General features: G+C 53.8%; 1 protein-coding gene across 1 annotated transcript in view; it reads left to right on the top strand.

Moving 5' to 3' along the window:
• Fam222a (family with sequence similarity 222 member A) overlaps positions 1–21,136 on the top strand; it is a 47,805-nt gene that overhangs the window by 12,390 nt on the left and 14,279 nt on the right. The window contains exon 2 of the mRNA XM_077105220.1: positions 12,930–13,055. Within this exon, the coding sequence (XP_076961335.1) occupies positions 12,974–13,055 (82 nt within the window). The 5' untranslated portion in view covers positions 12,930–12,973. The remainder of the gene's footprint in view (positions 1–12,929; positions 13,056–21,136) is intronic.

Here is a 21,136-nt window from a genome sequence, read left to right as displayed (position 1 = left end):
CAGGTGCACCTGGCCCTGGGAATCAGGGCCTCGGTGCTTTCAAAGCTGACAGTTTTCTTCCCCAAGAGACCTCGCAATGAGAATTTGAGGTAGGATTTTAGTTTTGTTGGTTTTTTTTCTTTTTAATGTTGGCAACCACTTTTTTTTCTTTTTTTTTTTTTTTTTAATGCAGCAACAGCAAAGAAAGACGTGTGTGGGCAGGGATTCCCGTGGTGCTTGGGCGAGGGGCATGTCGGGGGTCCCCGATGGCTCGTCTTCCCCATCCCCGGCCAGAAAGAGCCCTCAGAAGCCACTTGCACCCCCGGAGCCCCTCCTCACACCCCTTCCCTGCCTGAGGCAGGAGGCAGGGCCCGCGCCCGCGAGGGCACCACCCAAATAGCTATAATCAGCAGCCTCGCCAAGACTTCAAACTCACCCAATTATCCTGCGAGGGAAAAAAAACACAAAATGAAAACAAATTAACATGTTTGCATAGAAGCCGCCGCGGCAACACACACAGACGCGCACGCACGCTGGTGCTGGCGCGCGCCCCAGCCAGGCTGGGAGGCACCGCCGCCATCCTGTCCCCGGGCCTGGCACCCACCTGGACCACGCAAGCCCAGTGACCAGATTGGCCCTGAACTTGGGGCCACCGGTTTCCTGATTCTTTTCCTGCCGCGCTGGGGACGGAGCCAGGACCCGTGCGCGGGAGGCGAGTGGCCCTGCACGGAGCCCGTGCCCTGCCCTTCAATCGCTGCCTTTTTTCTACCTGACAAACTTGGGTGTAGGCTGGAGTCCCTCCGCGCTGAGCTGGAGCTAGGTGTACCGTGAGCCCCGCTATGCAGATGGAGACGCGGAAGCCCAGAGAGGCTAGTGGGCCCGCCCTGTGCTGCCCAGCCCGCAAAGAGAAGAGCTGGCAGGGGCGCAGCCTAGACGGTCCAGCGCCGGAGTCTCTACTGTGACAGTTGTGTCTTCTGGGTGGCTCCTTGTCTGTGGGTGATGTGCCAAAGCTACAGCCTGACCTTGGAGGCCCCTCCGTCCTGTGGCCCTCTCTCAATCACCCGGGAGCCCACTTCTGCCCTGCAGGTGGCCCTCCTCTGGTCACGGTCCTCATGTGGGGTCAACTCCTCGCTCCAGCCCGTCCTTACCAGGTGGCTTTGGGCTCTGGCTTCCCCTCGGTGCCCTGCTGGGTGCCTTTCAGCTCTGTACCAGGCACTGGAATACTCTTCAGAGGGGCTCAGGTGTCCCCTTTCCTGGCCTGGGGACAGCCCCTCTCCTCAGGGCTCTGTGAAGCTCCGTCTGGCCCAGGGTTGGGGGTGCTGGGCTCCTGCCTGTGCATCCCTACGTGTCTGACTCTTCTGTCCCCAGCCTGGCATGCTCAGGGACTCGGTGGGGTCTGGCGAGCGTGCCCCTCGGAGCCCTCTCCCTGCCCTTGCCTGAGCGTGCCTGGGGCCTTGTCCCTGGGGGTTGGAGAAAAACTGCAGCAATGGGCGGAGGCTTGGGTCCTGGAGCTCGAGGGTCCGCAGCCGCCCTGCCCCGTGCTCTGTGAGACTCTGGGCAGACCCCTTCAGCTTTCTCAGCCCCATGCTCTCACCTGTGATCCAGACCAGTGACAAACAGGCACCACGCCCTGCACAATCTGTTCTGGCCTCGTTCCCACCCTGGCCACCGAGGGAGGCGTGGCTGGAAGGACCATCGGGGACAGTCCCTCCTGGGGCTAGAGTAAGGCCAGCAGGATGCTATTGTGGTGGTGACCTCTGGGTGGCCCCTTTGACATCGGCCTGTTGGCCTAGAGTTATGCCAGCAGCCACTCAGGGCAGGGCAGTTGTCAAAGGTGACCCAATGCCCACCCCAGGAGGGGCCACCCCTGTCCTGTGGGACAAGTCCTCAGTTGGAACCCAGCCCACCCTCAGCCTGGCCATGTCCTGGCTCTAGAGCTCCAAAGACCCAGGTTCCCATCCAGACCCCAGGAGGTAGCCAGGGACAATCCCTTTTCTCTCCTCCCTGAGCCCCTGCTGCCCCCAAGAGGACAGGAGCCCTGAATAAACAAATATCGGGCTTAGTGCCTGGTGTGCTGAGGCACAGCACCCAGCGGCCCTGCCCAGGCCTCGTGAAGTGGAGGCCCTTTCCCTCTTCCAGAAGTTTCTGGACCCTGAGCCTCCGTGACACAGCCAGGGGCTGGGGTATGCACCACCTCCTGCCCCCTGCCCCACTGCAGGTAACCAGGGCTGAGAGGAGGCTCTTGCCCACCACTGAGAGCCCGGCCCACCGCCCGCCTTGATGAGTGCTCTCAGGTCTGGGGGGCCTGGGGTTCCCAGGGGGTGTGTGTGGGGGGGGTGTCAGGTCAAGCTGGAGGGAGGCCAAGAGCCAGACCAGGTGACCAGAAGAACTGTGAGCCCTGGGCCACACAAGGGGCCAGGAGGACAGAGGTCCCGACCCTTCCCTCTGTTGACCCCCTGGGATTTATCAAGCATCCGCTGGGGGAGCCGCGTGGCCTGGCTTCCTCGATGCCGGTCCCCTGGGTGAGCCGTGAGGCCTCTCTGGAGTCAGTGTGCTCACACAGGGCTTCGGTGGCAGTCACAGCAAGGTAAGGTTCAGTGCCAGGTGCCTGAGAGCCCCCCATCCTGAGAGTAGGACAGGGGCCGCTTCCAAAAGTGACTGTGGAGCTGGGCACCGTGGGGTGGCCCTCTCCGATCCACCCTTCTGAGGCTGTGGAAAAGAGGATTCTTCTTCCGTCCCATTATGAAAGTAGTATTCAGAAATGACAAGCTTTGCTTCATGTTGGGGACATGCTGCCAGGTGCTGGGCATTTGGGCAGTGTCTGGTCTCACCTTGGGTAAGTGACCAGCCTGGACAGGCGGGCTCCGTGTGCTGGAGTGACCAAGCCCATGTCTTCCCCGGGCTCGGGCACGTTCTGAAGTGGACTCGGAGCCACCTGCCCAGCAGCCCGGCCGTGGGTGCGGAGCAGCCGTTGTGTGCACACGTCTGAGCCTGTCTCTTCCACATCAGGTCATTTGTAACCGTCACCAGGCAGTCGGGCCGTCGCTGATCCAATCTTGGCTTTGTGCTGTCGCAGCCGTTTTTCTGCGCCGGGCTGATTTTCAAAGGAGGCCCATCTTCTGGCCCACTTTTCAGAAGCAGGGGGTGGACCGGGGAGCTGTGTGTGCGTGTGAGTACGGGTGAGCACGTGCATCCGCCCTCCTCCTCCTCTGAATGCCCAGAGTGGGATTTGGGGTGAGGTAGGCAGACAGGGTCCCCCCAGGCCTGCTGCCTCCACTGTCACCCCAGCCCCTACCACCTGGCCACTTGAGCACCTACTGTGTGCCCCGCTTGCTGACACAGCAGAGTCTGTGCTCTGGTGGAGGAGAGATACTCAGCCCCTCATCAATAAAATATTCAAGGTAACGACAGTGAATGAGCCACAATGGTGACGGAGTAATGGCTGGGCAGAGGCTGCCAGTCCACAGGGTGGTCAAGGAGGGCCTCTTGGAGGAGGTGATGTTTGAGATGAGGCATGAATGAGGAGATGGGGCTGGCATAGAGCGTGGAGGGTGGTGGTCAGTGGGCAGTGTTGGGGACAGTACAGCCATGCACTGACCACAGGTGGTTACTGAGCAAGTGCGGGGAGGCTGAACTGAGGTGCCCTGTGGGTATATAGTGCACCCTGGATTCCAGAGATGTAGTATGAAAAGAAGCACACAGAATGTCTCATTGATAACTGGGAACATCGATGACATCTTGAGGGGGTACTAATTTGGACCTATTGAGTTAAATAAGATACATTATTAGATTTAACTTTCTGCTAGAAAATTTCTGTGTGGGGTTCCTTCTACTGTGTATTTTCATTGGCCAGCACTGGCATCAAGACAGAAACGTAAGTGCAAAGGCCCTGGGGTGGGACTGAGGTTGTCCTATTAGAGGATCAGAAGACCCAGTGTGGCTGAGCAGAACTAGTAAGGAGACAGGGACAGTGCAGGTAGGGGGTGGGGACGGGGTTCCCATGGGGCCTCCGAGGATATTGTTACAAATGCCAGGAAGGGAGTTTTGAGTGGAGAGGGATGTGAGACACATATGACCCTCCAGGGTGGGGAAGGGCGTGGAGGCCAGGAGCCCCTGGTCTCTGGACAGCAGGGTTCTGTGGCAGAAAGCATTGCTTCCTGAAAAGCTCAACACTTCCTGGTGCTCCTGGGTTTCTGGGACTTACGTTCCTTCTCCTCCCACCTGTCCCCTCTCCTCCCCCGCAGCTGCTCCCTGTCACATCAGTGAATTTACCATGAGCACCAGCCTCCTGTCAGGTGGTCAGAGGTTGAATCCCTTTTGAAACGTCCCTAAAGATAACCAGAACACAAGTGTGCGTGTGCGCTGCAGAGAAACAACAAACACAGACAGGCGCAGAGAAGAAAAATGGAACCCCCAAGATGAATGGTCCCGCGGTGGGCAGCGGCAGACGGTCGGCCCTGCACCCCAGCACTTTGTAAACCGCGTGCTCTGTGGATGGGTGACACATGGAGGGGTCAGAGACACCCCGCCAGCTCACAGCCAGGGCGAGGGCTGGAGTCTGGCCCGTATTCGAGGGATGCGTGTTTGGCCCTCAGAGGTTTAGAGACAAAATTGGAGGAGACCACTCCAGGGCTGGCGCTGACCTTGAGCCTCTGTCCAAAGCCTGCATCCGTCTTTCTCCCAGCCCCAGAAGCGTCTGTTGGCCTTGGCTTTGGGCTACAAGTCAGAGCTAGCCCTTCCCAGCCTCTGTCCCACTGTCAGCTGTCTGTCCTCCGGACACTGCTGGACCTTTCCTCCCCAGGGCCCAGTCTCCCCTCCCCTGGGTGTCTGAACCCTTACCTTCCTGCCTTCATCAGCTCCCTGCCGTGGCCCTGGAGGCCGCTCCCGCCCTGCCTCTCCTCCCGGGTACGGCTGTCATTCTCCAGGTGGAGCGTGGGTTACGTGAGGTGGCATCTGTAGAGTGCGGAGCCCGTGGGGAACACTAAAAATAAAGATCAGCGCTCACTCTTGCTCTTACTACCATCCTGCCTCCTTCCCCGCTGCCTGGTTTAACCCTGAACTGTGGGTGCAGGGTGGGGGGGGTGGCTGGGACACTGAGCCCCTCCTGCTCTGTCTCACCTTTGCCCTCTGCACAAGGTGCTCCGTCTTTGGGGACCCCTTACACCTGGTCTCACCTGATTACACATTTGTTTTGGTCTCTGTTGACATGTTGCTCCCCCAGAAAGGTCCATGCCCTCCCAGAAATCTGGATGGGGGGGCCCCTTCCTGCCAAGCCCCCGCAGCCCCCATTGTGGCCTCACAGCACGGTATTTGGTTTTAATTCCCAGCTTCCTCCACCTTTTTGGGAAGGTGAAGATGGAGACTTGGCTGCCACTTTTCACGCAAGGGCCGAGACCAGGACTAGGAGAGGGGGTGCCTCTCTAAGCTTCCCACCTTGGGGTCTGGCTCCCGGAAAAGGTGCGTCTTAGGAGGTAACAGCTGGGTAGGAGGCTGAGATCTGGGTCCCCTCCCCCGCCAACCAGAACCTGCAAGCAGAGGCTCCTTATATGGGAATGAGGAGTCCCCGCTTCCACGCCAGTGGCCACGACTGCCCCCCAGCCCTGGAGGGGCTATCGAGCATTCCTATGAGACCCCGATTCCTATACCGAGTCTCTCCCTGCCCTAAGGCAGCACTGAGGGCTCGGGGGTCTCTGCCTCTGGAGTTGGGGGCTCCACCTGGATGAGGTGCTTTCAGCCCCTCACCTGGAAGGCGGGTCCTGCTGCAGCCCAAGCCGTCCCGGTGCCTCCCCACTCCTTTCTGTCCATCCTCCGTGTGCTCCCCATGGGGTGCTCCCGTCATCTTTGCTCCCTCCTCCCTCCTTCCTGCTCGCCAGCTGAGAATGATCCCACGTGATGCTAGAAATGGCTACCCTTTGCCACGAGGACCTGGCCCTGTGTGTACAAGTTCCTGGTCAGAAGTCAGCCTCCTTTCCAGATACAGAAACTGAGGCTCGGAGATGATGGAGGGATGTGCCCCAAACAAGAGTTCAGGGATAAAGCTGGGGTTGAGGCAGAGGAGCGGGCTCAGGCGTCTGGCTCCAAAGCCCGGGACTGGATGCTGTCACCCTCCTTGTGAGGCAGCTGGGGTGTCCCCCCCTTGACACCCCTGGGCCGGGCCGATAGTCCCATCATGGCCCCCGTCTCCTTCCCGCCTTCCGACGGCTCTCACCCCATCAGGATCTGTGACTGCCCAGCATGTGCACAGGACCTGGCACACAGTAGGTGCTTGTCAGGCCACCATCACATCCCCGGCTAGTTCCCATGATGAGCGAGGTCCCCGTGCTCCCGGACCCACCCCTTCTTGGCATGGTGGCTGGGAGCTGGCCGTGGTGCTGAAGGGCTGTGGGACAGCCGCCCACCCCCCAGAGCCAGCCCTGTGTCCCATCCTTCCTGAGCCCACCTACCCGTCAGGAGCTGTGTTTCTGGAACCTACAAAGCACAGGCACTGGGTCAGCCTTGGGAGCCGGTGCAGGCAGGGTCAGGAGGCCACATGAGGAGGAATCCGCCCCGGCCCCGTCCTAACACACTCCCCTGCACATGGATCTTAGGAGCCCTGAGGACCCTGGGCTTCCGTGGACGCTCAGGTGGATTCTTAAGGGGGAGGGACTGCACAAGCCATGGCCAGTAAGCGAGCCTCACCCCCCGGGGATGCCCCACTGAGGACCCAGGCTGCGGCCAGAATTCAGGATTGCCACCATAGTGTTTGCTCATCTCTCTGGCCCGGAGCCGCCAGCACCTCTAGCTCTAGTGCCCAGCCCAGACCCAGGCCGCGGTGGGCCTTGGGGGCTTGGATGCAGCAGTAACTTGTGGGGAGATGAGGCCTCGGGTTGAAGGGCACAGTGCTCCCCCACACCAACCTTAAAAGAGAGTAAAAAATCCCCTTCTGGTGCTGCGGCCCAAATAGCGGTGGGAAATAATCACTTTTCACAGGCCCCTTATCCACGGCCAAGCCCTGCAGTGCCCGTGTGACTTGAAGATTCCCCGGCTGGAGAGATCAGGAGAGGGGTTAAAGAAAATTACCCTGGCCTCCTCCATGCTAATGTAATCTCTAACCAGATCTGCCTAGCCGCAGCTCAAATTGCTTTTTAGATTAACATTTAATTATTAACAGGGTCCCCTGGCAGGCCTGGGGCTCTCAGAACAGGGATGGGGGAGGGAGCCACAGGAGGGAGTGGGGGTGGGGTGGGCTTCAGCTCTGGCTGCCTTGCAGAGACAGGGTGAGTGGGGCGGGGAGAGGGGAGGGAGGAAGGAGAGGGTGAGGGGTCAGGCCAGGAGCAAGACAGACAGACAGACGGCTGGAAAGGAGGAGAGAGACATAGGGGCAGGGTTGGAGCCAGAAAGAGGAAGAAGTAGAGGGTGATCTTCCCATCGTGGGAACCCCAGAGGGGGCGGGGAAGGGACTGTGCACCGAGATTCCCAATGACTTTTTTTTGGGGGGGTGGGTACTGGGGATTGACCACTGAGCCACACCCCAACCCTATTTTGTATTTTATTTAGAGACAGGGTCTCACTGAGTTGCTTAGCGCCTCACTGTTGATGAGGCTGGCTTTGAACTGGCGATCCTCCTGCCTCAGCCTCCTGAGCCTCTGGGATGACAGGTGTGCACCACCGTGCCTGGCCCAGTGACATTATTGGGCCAGGATCCTGCACCCTTTCTTCCTTGGCACGGGAAGGCTGGTTTCTGGCCCTTTGCTGTTCAGACAGGGCTGTGCTTTCTGAAGGTTTGTGCTGGTTCAGCTCATGGTACAAGGACCCCACCAGAGATGTGACCCCCTCGGGTCATATGGCCAGGGCTGACCCAGATCCTGCCTGTGTTCTCCTCCCAGGCTCAGGCCCCCCACAGCACTTCAGGATCTACCCTAAGTTTGGGGACAGCTGGTGGCCAGGCCAGGGGATGGAGGCGGGTGGGTGCAGGTTGGGAGGCCCTCGGGCCTAGGCCGAATTTCTCTTTCACTCAAATCCTCACTGGCCACTCGGCTTCCTGTACGAGCCTCTGGGTTGTCCCGACTTCTTGTCCCATCTTCACTTCCAATTCTAAGCCTCTCAAAGGTAGGGACCGCAGCCACGTGTGGTGACCCACGTCTGTAACCCCAGTGACTCGGGAGTCTGCAGCAGGAGGCTCACAAGTTTGAGACCAGCCTGGACAACTTAGTGAGACCCTGTCTCAAAAAACTAAAAAGGGGCTGGGGATGTGGCTGGGGTAGAGCACCCCGGGTTCAGTCTCCAGTACCACCAAAAATTAAAAAGGAAGGAAGAAGGGCACTACGTTTAGAATCCTGAGGGTACGCCCGTGCTGTGGGTCGCGTCTGAGAGCCCAGTGGTGACATCCTCAGTGTCGGCTGGCTCTCTGCCCACCCAGGGTCAGTTAGGGAGGCAGAGACTCAGATGATGTGGTTTCCTCAAGGTCACTCGGCCAATAGGAACCCCCATGCTGGCTAGTGACACAGGACCTCTGGGGCCAGCTCTCCTCTCTGGGCTCCGAGTCCTGTGGGACACCAGGAGGGGCCTGGTTCGACCTTCCTGTCAGCCATAGCCGGTCTTTGGCCTGGCTGTGGAGCCTGGCTGCTCTGGGGACAAGGGGGAGGGGGAGGGCTGAAAGTGAAGGCCACAGCCTTGTCCTGCTGCCTGCTCCAAGGACAGCCCAGCCTGGCTGGGAGACCAGTCGCTAATCTGTGGACCTAAGGGCAAGTCCCGCCCACCCAGTGCCCCGGGACAATGCGGGGGGCGGGAGGGAAAGTCCGTTTTCACCTGGAGCTGGATTGAGCCGTGGAGGGTCAGTTCTCCTGGGGTACTGCCCTGGGGCCCTCTGGCAGGACACTCTTGGCTTCCACGATGCATGGCACGGCTTGGCCTCCAGAGGTGCTTGGCGAGTGTCTGCCACCTCAGTGGAGGGGTGAGTGAGCGTGTGCATGGGTGTGGAAGAGCCAGGGCCTGGGCCTTGCTGTCTTAGGATTTTTTCGGGGAGGGGTGGGATGCTGGGGGTTGACCCAGGGTCGCTCCACCGCTGAGCTACGGCCCCCAGGCCTTTCATTTTATTTTGAGACAGGGTCTCACCAAGTTGCTGAGGCTGGCCTCGAACTGGTGACCCTCCTGCCCGAGCCTCCTGAATCAGTGAGATTACGGGCCTGTGCCACCTGCCCTCGGCTTCCTCTCAGTTCGGCCGTGCCCAGCGCACTGTGCCCTGGCTACCTCAGAGCTGTGTGACCTTGTACAGATTGCTTCCCTGGTCTGGGCCCATTTCCTCATCTGTGAAATGGGGCTAAAGATGGACACCTCCCCCCCTGCAGAGCCTGCTATGGGGATGCAGCCAGAAGAGGGCCCCGCGCATGTGGGGCGTGGCCCAGGGGGGACATTGGGAAATGCTCGCTGTCCGTATTAGTACCAAGGTGCACATTGCTATTTCTGAACTTCCCCCTCCCGCTGGTTGGGGGGCTCCCGGACACCCCCTGCAGCCAGACAGGCAGAGAGAGGTGACAAAAGACAGTCAGGACCAAAGGCCCCAATTCCCTGTTCTTTTAATAAAAATCAAGATGGCCCGCAGACACCCCTCTCTCGCTCATTGTTCTGCCAAGGCAGGCAGCAGACCGTCCCTCCTTGGACGTGGGAAGTTCCTTCCTTTCTTCCCCGTCCCCTGTCACATTTCCTTTATCTAAATCCTCAGCTATGAAAGGGCGTATCGACCGCTGGGGGCGTTATCTGGTGGAGGGGACCTTTTCCTCGGTGTCTCCGCGATAAGTCGTCTTATCAGCCCCCGTGTCAGGGACGGTGCCAAAGCATTCTAATCATTGAGGCTTGCGACGTTTTTCCTCCCTCCCTCTCACCCCGCTTTTTATTATTAAAGCCACAAAAGACCTTGAGCTTATAAACAGTCTGATGTGCAGATAGGATCTCAAAATGAGCAGCTCTCTGGATGGTCCCCAGCAAAGCTGGGGGAGAAATGAACCCATGTGGGGAAACTGGGAGACTGGCAATCTGCAGTTGGGATGGTGCCAGGCAGTGAGGGGGATAGGGTGGGGTCAAAAAGATCATGAGGGCTTTAAGCGCCCACCCAGTCCTGTCTCTGGCTTGCTGTGTGGCCTTGTACAGAAGGCTTGGCTTCTCTGGGCCTCAGTTACTTCACGTGCAAATGATCAATTCATTGATGGAGCCATTCAGTCGACACCTGTTTATTAAATGATTACTCTCTGCCAGGTGCAGGGGACAGGAAAACAAATAAGACACGCACAGTCCAGTAGCCAGAAACAGATGTGAAAACTGGCCATTACAACGGGGTGTGATTAGGGCTGTTTTGGGAGGACCCAGAAGGGGGGGGGAGCCGAGCCAGGATGGGTCTGAGCGGCAGTGCAGTCCACCCAGGGACCACACAGGTGACTGTCTGGAGGCCTGGGTGGCTGGCAGAGGCCAGGGAGACAGGTGGGCAGGCCTAGGGCCCTGCGTGCCCAGTGGAGACGGTCAGGCTGGGTTTGAGGCCCAGGAGAAGTTCCGGCTTGTCTGGCTTGTAGGTGTCGGGATGTCGGTGTCCACTGGTGTTCCGTTGGGACTGCCCTGGAAAGGCCAGCTGAGGCCTCCTCCCAGAAATCCCTCTGGCCCCTGAGCTGTTGCCTGGTCCCCATCGCTGTCTGCACTGCCTGGGCGTCCACTGCCCACTGGCAGCCCCCAGACAACCAGAGCCCCTAGGGTGCGGCCTGAGCATGCTGCGGGGTGGTCCCTGCAGCACTGGGGCCGGGTCTGGAGAGGGACTGAGTTTCTGGCACCTGGTGAACAGCTGCAGGTAGAAAGAAAATGACCTGGGGGTCCAGAGGGACCCTGGAGTGACTTCAACAAGCCAGAGAGGGGCAGTAGCCCTCCTGGGGTCGCTGAAGGGCTGGGATGGAGGACACTCCGTTTCCAGCCCAGGTCCACGGCCAGCGCCTTCCTCCCCCGCCCAGCACTGCCCACCGTGGGCGGCAGCAGAGCCTCCTGGTGAAGGGCAGGCTCCCCGTGCTGCTCTGGGTGCCCTGGGCTGGGCATTGTCCCTCTCTGGTCTGCGTTTCCCATTTGTTAGAAGGGCGGGCGCAGGCTGGCTTGCTCGGGCTCTCCCCCAGCGCCTGCACAGGAGGGCAAGAGGTGGCCACCTCTTGGAGCGGAGGTGGCTGCCCAGCCTCCCTGTGGACCTCCTCCCTGCAGGTGCCCAGGAGGGTGTTGCCGCCCGGGAGCTGTGCAGGGCCCCGAGTGGGTGCAGAAGCCCAGCTCTGGGTAGGGCGGAGCGTGCCTGGCTGTGTCCTCCAGGCCTGTGTCCAGGGACACCGGAGCAGTGGCCCAAGCCAGGCCTGCTCCCGCCACCTGCTCACGTCCCAGGTCCCAGAGGGAGCGGTGCCACAGTCAAGGACTTTCCTCCGCCATCAGCCCACTTCAGTCCCTTTTGAAACCGTGTCATTGCTGCCTGATTGTAATGGCATATTTTAAAATTACCAGAAATCACAGCCGGGAAGTGGATACTGCGGCTCTGAGGGCCTCGCTGGCGATCCGGAGGGGGAGGCTCCCCCCCTCCCCCACGCCACCCCCACTCTCTGTCTCTTTTTTTTTTTGAGACAGTAATAGGAGAAAATTGGTTTTGAAACTGAATAAAAGTCCCTTTCAGAGGAAATCATTTCTTTCAGGGTACCTTGGCTGAAAGTAAAATAGAACATAATGAAAGGTGGTTACTGATTGTCTTTCACGTACCAAGAGGCCGGGGACAGACGGAGGCTGCCACCGTCTCGGGGAAATACAAGATTGGAATAATTGCGCCCTAACAAGGAGCTTGTTGTGAAATTAGTATCTTAAGAAAGTGGCGAGAAAAGGCTTCTCCTCATGAATACTTCATTATTAGAAGAAAGCGGCGGGATTTGGGGCTCAGACACCTGTTTAGTATTAAATAACTCCCCTCTCTCCCTGCGGCGCCCCCTCCCCTCCTTTCCTTCTCTTTTCAAACCAACATGAGGGTGGAGGTGACCTGGCCCAGCTGCTAGGGACCTAGCCTGGGAGGGGGTGGCCTGCCTGGGTGGCCCTAGGGGTGTCCTAGGTTGAGCTCACACCTGGACCCGCCTTCTCCACAGCAGGGACGGAGGGAGGGAGGGAGGACGGGGCCTGGCAGGAGAACGTCCACCTCTCCTGGTGGCCCACCAGGGAGGCCTGTCCACACCCCGCTCCTCAGGGGCTCCGGGAACGTGCCTCAGCCTCCAGTGTCCAGTGTCCAGCCCGTCTGGCCGCCACCTCCCGGGTAAGACTGCCTGGCAGAGCAGGGCTGCCGTGGGTGACCCTTCCCTTCCCGTTGGGGTGAGGCCCTCTGGCAGAGGGTGACAGAGATTGGGCTCAGAGCAGCCTTGGGGGCCTGTGGAGCCACCAGGTACCCCCCAGCCTCCAACATCCAAAGATCTCCACTCCGGTGGCCCTGGGAGAATCCCCCAGGTAGGGACCAGACCAACACTTGGACCAAGTGGGACGGTGAGAGCCCCTGGGGTTTCCTGGGCAGCCCTGGGTAGATTCCAGAGATGAGCAGATGCAGGGAGCGTCCCTCCCCTGGGTCAGCGGACACGCAGGGTCACGTGCAGCTGGAGTCCACCACCAGCCAGGACAGGACAGCCTGCCTTGGGACACACAGGGCAAGGATCTGCCCCATCTGGGGGCTGTCGGGGCAGCCCGCTAGAGGAGGGGACCTGCAGAGGCACATCTGCCTCGTCCTGGAGGGAGACACCACCCAGGAGGCCAGGGTGCTTTGTGTCAGCCCCTGAGGCCGCAGGAGAGCTTCCAGGTGCGCGGCCTGGTCTCACTTGCCCATGGGGAAGGGATGTCTGCCTTGAGTCTCCGCCGTCTTGCAGGATGCTGGGAGGGTGGTGGAGGTGGGCGGGGGGTTGTCCTCCAATGACAAGCACCTCGTCTCCTCCCCACAGGGACCCTGCTGCAGAGCGCACCTGGCGGGGACCCCGGCACAGCCATGCTGGCCTGTCTGCAGAGGACCCAGAACCCTCCCGGCCAACACCTGGCCTGCCCAAGCAGGAGCCTGGAGCTGCGCAAGTGTGAGTGTCCTCTCCCAGCCTCCGCGCCCTCTTCCTCTGCCTGCTCTGAGTCCACGGGCTTGCTTTCTGTTCCTCGGGCTTCCATGAAGCAGGTCCTGGCCTAGGAATGCCATTTGCCCCCCTGATGCCAGCCAACCCCCTCTTTTTGGGGATTGAATTCAGGGGGCACGCGACCCCTGAGCCATGTCCCCAGCCCTACTTTGTACTTTATTTAGAGACAGGGTCTCACTGAGTTGCTTAGGGTCTTGCTGTTGCTGAGGCTGGCTTTGAACCGGTGATCCTCCTGCCTCAGCCTCCCGAGCTGCTGGGATAACAGGCATGAGCCACTGTGCCCATCTACCCAACCCCATCTTAAAGCCTGTGTGTTCTCTGAGGCCTCTAGGCCTTTGCCCATGCTCTGCTGCCCCCTGTGGGGGGTCTCCCTCCCCACAGTGACACCCACTCCCACGGGGCATGGCCTAATCTCCCTCCCTGAAGACTCTCTTCCCCGCACCCGCACCGAGGCCCAACCTCGTTCTGGGACCCACCGCCCAGCACGTCTGTGTGGCTCTCTCTCATTTTCCTGCATTAACAGAAGGTAGCACAGCTTTGCAGCCAGAATCATCCTGGACAGGAGCCCAGCCCCGGGCCTCTCTCATTGGCTGTGTGGTCTTGAGCATGTCCTTTCCCTGGGTCTGGCTTTGTCAATGTATCAATTAGAGAGCTGAACGTAGTGACCTTCAGGGGGTCTGTCCTCCTTGATCATGGAGCACCAGGTTACTAAACTCTCTGACACTTTTTAGCCTCTACAGGGTTTTTTTTTTTTTTTTTTAATTTTTGAAGTACCTGGAAACAATTCAAAACAGGGAGATTTGCATAAAGAGCTGGATTTCTAGTGTTTCCTGAAAAACATCAGAGGATCTGGTAACATAGGCCTGTGCAGCTGCTGGTTAGAGCTCAGCTGCTGCCTCTTGCCATTCATCTCCAGCTCGCCACAGTCCCCACCGCGCCCTATCGCTTCTCCTAGAGCTAGAGTTGGTTGCCACATGACGCTTTACATTTTTCTTGTATCTGTTCATCTCTAGATGAGGTGACCTTCTTGTCCAGTATTCACAAGGAAGGAAGGGGTGTGCAGACAGAGCTTCCCTCTGCCAGAGGTGGCCAGTGCCATCCGCTTCCTGCGTGTCCTCCCAGATGTGCCGTGTCCCAGCAGATGTGTGTGCGTGAATGTTTTACACATCGTCTTGCACCCTGCTTCTTCTTTTTTTAATACTTTTTTTTAGTTGTAGATGAACACAGTACCTTTATTATTTTATGTGGTGCTGAGGATCGAACCCAGGACCTTATATGTGTGAGGCAAGTGCTCCGCCACCGAGCCCCAGCCCCAGCTCTGCACCCCACTTCATTCTTATATGTCCGCTTCTAAAAAGCTTCTTCATTCTTTTGCTGCATAGTTCTCCCTGGCAAGGGTGGACCATAGTTTATTTGGCCAGTCTTCTATGTAGACGTGCCCCACCCATTGCCATTTTGAAGAATGTGGCAATAAACCCCTGTGTCACAGGCTGTGAATGCACTGCACATACTGGGGTGGAGGTGTGTGCCTTTATGATTTTGGCAGATGTGGTCTGATATCTTTAGATGTCATTCCCACAGACACTCATCTCCTCGGTCCATGTTTTCAACTGGGGGTTGTCTTGTCCTTTCTTATTGATTTGTAGGAGCTCTTTGTATATTATGGAATTAGACCTCTGTCTTGTCATTTGTCTTTGGTTCCACCACGGAGGAATTTTCTTTAAGAAGTGAGATCTGTCAGTATTTCCTTTTATGGCTTCTGGATTTTGCATCACATTTACCAAGTCCTTCCTCCAGCTAAAATAGTAACAATAATTATTGTTAGGACAATATAATAATAGTAATAATAATTATTATCATTATTATTTGAGAGGAGGTTTCAAACTTGTGGGCTTAAGTGATCCCCCCACCTCAGCCTCCCGAGTATCTGGGATGCAGGTGCATACCACCATGCCCAACTTGAGATTATTATTAAAAAAAAAAAAGGAAGAATCCCCTCAAGTTTTCTTCTAGTTCTGAGCCCCATCCCCAGCCCTATTTTGTATTTTACTTAGAGACAGCGTCTCACTGAGTTGCTTAGGGCCTCGCTGTTGCTGAGGCTGGCTTTGAAATCGTGGTCCTCCTGCCTCAGCCTCCTGAGATATTGGGATTACAGGTGTGCGCCACCGTGTCCGGCTCTCTTATGTTTTTTTTTTTTTTTTAAATATAAGATCTATATATTTTCAAAAGCTTCATCTATTTTTTTTTAAAGAATGATACTCAAGGGGCTGGGGATGTGGCTCAAGCGGTAGCGCACTCGCCTGGCATGCGTGCGGCCCGGGTTCGATCCTCAGAACCACATACAAACAAAGATGTTGTGTCCGCCAAAAACTAAAGAAATAAATATTAAAAATTCAAAAAAAAAAAAAGAATGATACTCAAGAAGAGTCATCAGAGGGTATTGATGAGAAAGGGACTGGAACAAGCAAATGCTGAAGAGACTGTTTTGTTGTTGTTGTTTTTTAAAGAGAGAGAGAGAGAGAGAGAATTTTTTTAATATTTATTTTTTAGTTTTCGGCGGACACAACATCTTTGTTTGTACATGGTGCTGAGGATCGAACCCAGGCCGCACGCATGCCAGGCGAGTGCGCTACCGCTTGAGCCATATCCCCAGCCCACTTCGTCCATTTTTTATGGTATTTTAAAAAAATACCTGGTCTCTGTTTTGTGATTTATCTGGTATGAAGGGTGTGACGTGGATCTCACTGGATTCAGATATCAGTGCGACGCTGTTTTAATTACTGTGGTGTTATAATATGTTTGAACAACTGAGCGGCTTTATTAAGATAGGATTCACATACCATTTACCCATTTGAGGTGTCACAACTCCGTGGTTTTAGTATGCATCGAATGGTGGACATCAACACTATTTTGGAACATTTTTATAACAAGAAGAAACTCCATGCCCATGGACAGCTTCCCCTTGTCCCCCACCTGCCCCCTCTTGCTCTACAGATTTCCCAATTCTGAACTTTCCTAAGTGTGAACTCAGATTGTTTGTGGTCTTTTTGGCTCCTGGCTTCTTTGACTTAGGGTGATGGGTTTTTTTTAAATATTTATTTTTTTAGTTTTAGGTGGACACAATATCTTTATTTTACATTTATGTGGTGCTGAGGATCGGACCCAGTGCCTCATGCATGCTGGGCGAACGCTCTACCACTGAGCCCCAGCCCCAGCCCCAAGGGTGATGTTTTTAAGACTCACCCAGGTTGAGTGGGTAGATAATACATTTTTAAAATTATTTATTTTATGTGGTGCTGAGGATCACCCAGGGCTTCACACGTGCTAGGTGAGCGCTCTACCGCTGAGACCCAGCCCCAGCCCTATAATACATTATAATATATGGTGGAGCTTGTTGCTCCCTGTTATTCCCACCTCCGAATCTCCTGCTGTATTTATTTTCCCATCTAGACTTTGGAATCCATTTACCGAGGAAAAAACCAAAAATCCTGTTTTTTACTGGTATTACATTATACTTACAGATGAATCTGGGAAGAAATGTCCATTTTACAAGGCCATCTTTTCCTCCAAGAATGTGCTACGCCTTTCGGTTTTATTTGGAATTCCTTTTAATGTTTGCCTCATTTAGATCTTGCACATTTTCTGGTTATGTTCACTTCTGCATAGGTTTAGCTTTTTTTGATTAATTTTCTTCTTCCATAAGTGGAGGCTGTTTCTATGAAGGCTGTTAACTTCGGCCACTTTACTGAATTCTTTTTATTGTTTATAATGGCTTTTCAATTTTGTCTCTGGGGTTTTCAGGGTATCACTGCAAATGATAAATTTGCCTACTGCTTTGTTCTATCCCTTCATTTCTTTGTTTTATTTAATAGGGTTGGCTGCTACCCCTGGAACAGTGAAAGTAATGGTGGTAATGGACATTCTTACTTTGCAGTTCTAGATGTGTCTCCCTTGAGGAAATGTGACTTTGGGCAGGTATTTTATTGGATGAAGTAAGTCTTCATCCTGTCCTGTTTTGTCAAGGTGTATTAAAATCAAAAGCATATGTTGAACTTTGCCAAATGATTTTTTCATTTTATGAAAATGAACATGCGGTTTCTTTAATCTATTAATATGAAGGATACTACTAGAGTTTTTCATATTGAACCATCCTTGCATTCCTGGTTGAACTCCACTTGGTCATGGGACCTTTATTTTTATTTTTTATTTTTTTATAAAATACTTGCTGGGTTGGGCTTGTTATTTTACACAAATTTTTTGCTTCAGTTTTATCAGAGATTGTTATTTTTCTGAAGTGATTTTTTGTTGGGTTTTGGTGTCTGCAGTCTTTTCCCTGTGCTTTGGGACAACTTGAATAGACATGAGATGATCTGTTCTTTAAAGGTTGGTTGGTTCCCCCATGAAAGTGTCTGGAGTAGTGCATTTATTTCGGTGGGTTGGTAGCTCCTTGTTGATGCCTTCTATGTCTTCTGCAATAATTGGTTAGTTTTAGTTGTCCTACTGCCTCTTGAATGAACTTGGTAAATCATGTTTGTCTTAAAAACTATCTATTTTATTCAGGTATGTATGTGTGTATGCATGTATGTCTTTTTGTAGTCCTAGGGACTGAACCCAGTCCCTTGCACATGCTACTACTAAACTACATCCTCAGCCCTTTTTATTTTGAGACAGGGTCTCACTAAGTTGCCTAGGCTGGCCCGGGGCTTGCAGTCCTCCTGCCTCAGCCTCCCCAGTGGCTGGGATCATGGGCGTGCACCACCATTCCCCACTCGAGTTTTCAAATTTGTTTGCATGAGACTAAACAAAGTAATTTTTTTCAGTTCTTTTAAGTGGTGATTTTACCCTTCTCTCTTTCGTTCTTCCTTATTTTTAGTACTGGGTGTCAAACTGAGGACCTTGCACATGCTAGGCAAGCCCTTTATCTCTGGACTACATCCCCAGCCCCATCTTAATTCCTTTATTGTGTATTTTGTGCTTTGTTCTCATTTTTCTTGATTGGGTCAGTTAGCTAATGATATTATCCATATCCCTTCCCCAAAGATCCATCTTCAGGATTTTTTTTTTTTTAGTAATTATCTTTTTTTTGTTTGTAATTCATAAATTTATACTTTTAGCTCTATTAAGACTTTCCTTCTGTTTTCTTTTAAATTTTATTAAGTCACTTAAAACTTTATAGTTATAAACAGAAAAAAAACAAAACAGGAAAAATTAAGGCTGTCTCGGAGCCCTTTAGCCATGTCCTGTAGGTTCTCATACGTAATGTTTTCAATTTCATCGTTTTCTAGATACTTCAACATTTTGGTTTAAGACTCATTTGAGCCCCACACGTCTGTTTAGGTAGTAGATGCTTTTCAACGTCTCTGATTTCCAGCATTTTCTTTTATTTTGTATTATGAACAAAGAGTCTTATCTATTTCTGCTTGTTTGGAACTTTATGGAAGTTTTCTGTGTGAGTAAGTGTTATTTAGTGCTTAACTATCAGGGCCTTAGATCCATATTGTATTTTATGCTTTTTGCCCTGGATTCAGTATTATCCATTAAAATGGCATCCTGGCCAGGTGTGGTGCTGTAGGCCTGTAACCCCAGCTACTCAGTAGGCTGAGACAGGAGGAGAGCAAGTTTGGGGCCAGGATTGGCAACTTGGTGAGACCCTGCCTCAAAATAAAAAATGAAAAGGGGGCTGGGGATGTAGCTCAGTGGTGGAGCACCTCTGGGTTCAATCCCTGGTACTAAAGGCGGAAACAAAAAATAGGAACCTCTACTGTTTTATTACATTTTTCTTGAAATCATTGCCAATCCTTTTATCTCAGCCTTTCTGAATTAAGTGTGACTTGTGTACTATAGAATGGGATTCAACTTTGTGATCCAATCTAAGTACCTTTTCCCCTTTATATATATATATTATTTTTTAGGTGTAGATGGACACAAATAACAATGCCTTTATTTTTATGTGGTGCTGAGGATCAAACCCGGGTCCCGTCCATGCCTGGTGAGCGCTCTACCGCTGAGCCACAATCCCAGCCCTTTTCCCCCTTTTAATAGGAGAGTTTAGCCCATTTACATTTATTGCTGTGACAGATGTCTGGTCCTAAGTCAATCATCATGTACTTTGAGTTCAGAAGCTTCTCACTTCGTGATCTGTGTTCTCTGCTTGGTTTCGTGTACCTCCCCGCCATAGGGCAGGTTGGTGCTTTTGTTCTGGTAGCGTGATTTTAAATAACTTTCCCTGAGACAGACAAAATGATGAAATCAGTGTCCTGCATTTTCCTCTTGACTTTGTGTTTTTAAACCTCTGTTACCTGACCTCAGCTTGAAAGGATCCCGTTTGATCCTGGCTGCTAAAGATGAAGGTATCATCTACTTTGCCACCCCCCTGGAGCCCCGGCCTTTCCCTTTGGTGTCAGTGGTGCCATTACTGCCTTATTCTCAGGGCTTAGAAAGTGGGCAGTTGGCTACATCCCCACACCTGCCTCCATCTCAGTCTCCTTGATGAATAAGCTCGGTGCTTGCCGCGGCTCCGTGTGACATCCTGTTGTTCCAAGTGGGCCCTCCCGTGTGTAGCCGAAGCCTCCTGTGAACACCACTCCCGCCCATGTGGAATGTTCTGTTTCTCGTCTTTCTACTTGAACAGGTAAAAAGAAGAAGTTGTTGGTGGGTCACTTGGTTTCCTTGAGGATTTTGTATTCCTCGTTCTACTGCCTTCATGTTGCAAGGGAGAAGTTGAAGCTGATTTTTCCTCCTTGAACTCGATTTGGATCTTTCTGTACCTTTCACGGCCAGTTACTTCACTAGGATACTCTTGGGGTTAATCACCTTGGAGTCTGTTTCCTGTGGAACATGGTACTGTGCCCCTTGAGCCTGTGAACCCGGGGCTTGTACTATTCCGTTGAAGACCCTGGTTATATGCTGGCTGTCTTTCACTTGTCTTCCCTGGGGGACCCCCTTCTGAGTAAGCCTAACTCCCACTTCCTTTTCATTTTAACTCATTTTTTTAAATGTATTTTGATTAGGTCCTATGCTGGTCCAATATTAATTACTTTTCCTTTGGGGGAAGTGAGTTTTTCCCAGCCCTGCTATGTGCAGGAGGTTCGGGTTGAGGAAAGGCCAGAGCCATGTCCTGGAGTTCTCCTCAGGACTATGTGTGAAACTCATTCATTCCTTATTTCCCTCCAGTCGCCTCAGAGACAAATAGGTTCCCACAAACATGGCTTCTCTGTGTGATTTCTTGTGCAGCCCCCTCCTCTGTTCCAAGCCAATTGGGTCTGTCACCAGCCAATCCACCCCTACTTTTGCTGCTACCAATAAAGGGTTTAGGTTTTATATCTCGGGGTGACTTCTTTTTGAAGCCTGTAGCTGCAGGGTCTTTCCGCTGCTGGTTCCCGCAGCCTCACCTGACCTCTGTTGCTGTTTGGAGCTTATTCACCTTGTTGGTTTAGGGGTTTATCAGTATTTTGCCGCAGGGCTTAAAGAATGACGTTTGACTATATGTTTGCTGATGAGCATTGAGGTTATTTCTAGTCTCTCAGATTGAGTCCAGGGTGCTCTACCACTGAACTCCATCCCCAGCCCTTTCTATATTTTATTCCGAGACAGGTTCTCACCAAATTGCTGAGGCTGGCCTCAAACTCTCAAACTGTTGATCTTCCTGCCTCAGCCTCCCTTATTGCTGGGATTACACATGTAGACCACACCCAGCTTCTCTCAGTACTCTAAACATCTTTGTGCACAATAATTGTGCAAAAAAAAAAAATAATAATTCTCCCAGGAGGAACTCCCTGCCTCCAAGAGTCATCGCGTTTCACCCTGGTTGCTGCCGTCCGGCTGTCAGGGCCTCCCCACCTTGCCTTGCCTTTTGCTTCTGGAAGCTGGAGACAGGAGCTGAGCCTCGTGACTTGGGCTGGACCTTCCCTTCTGCTCCCAGGCTGGAACCAGAGAGCGTGAAGGGTCACCACCCCGAGCTCGGGTCCTTTCTCATCTCTGCGCTGATTGGAAAAGACAGACTCTGCCTGTAATTGAAAAGCACAGGAAAG

The sequence above is a fragment of the Callospermophilus lateralis genome, chromosome 1 (genome assembly GCF_048772815.1).
Source record: "Callospermophilus lateralis isolate mCalLat2 chromosome 1, mCalLat2.hap1, whole genome shotgun sequence".
In the NCBI taxonomy this organism is placed as follows: Eukaryota; Metazoa; Chordata; class Mammalia; order Rodentia; family Sciuridae; genus Callospermophilus; species Callospermophilus lateralis.
This window is presented reverse-complemented; position numbering and strand designations above follow the sequence as displayed.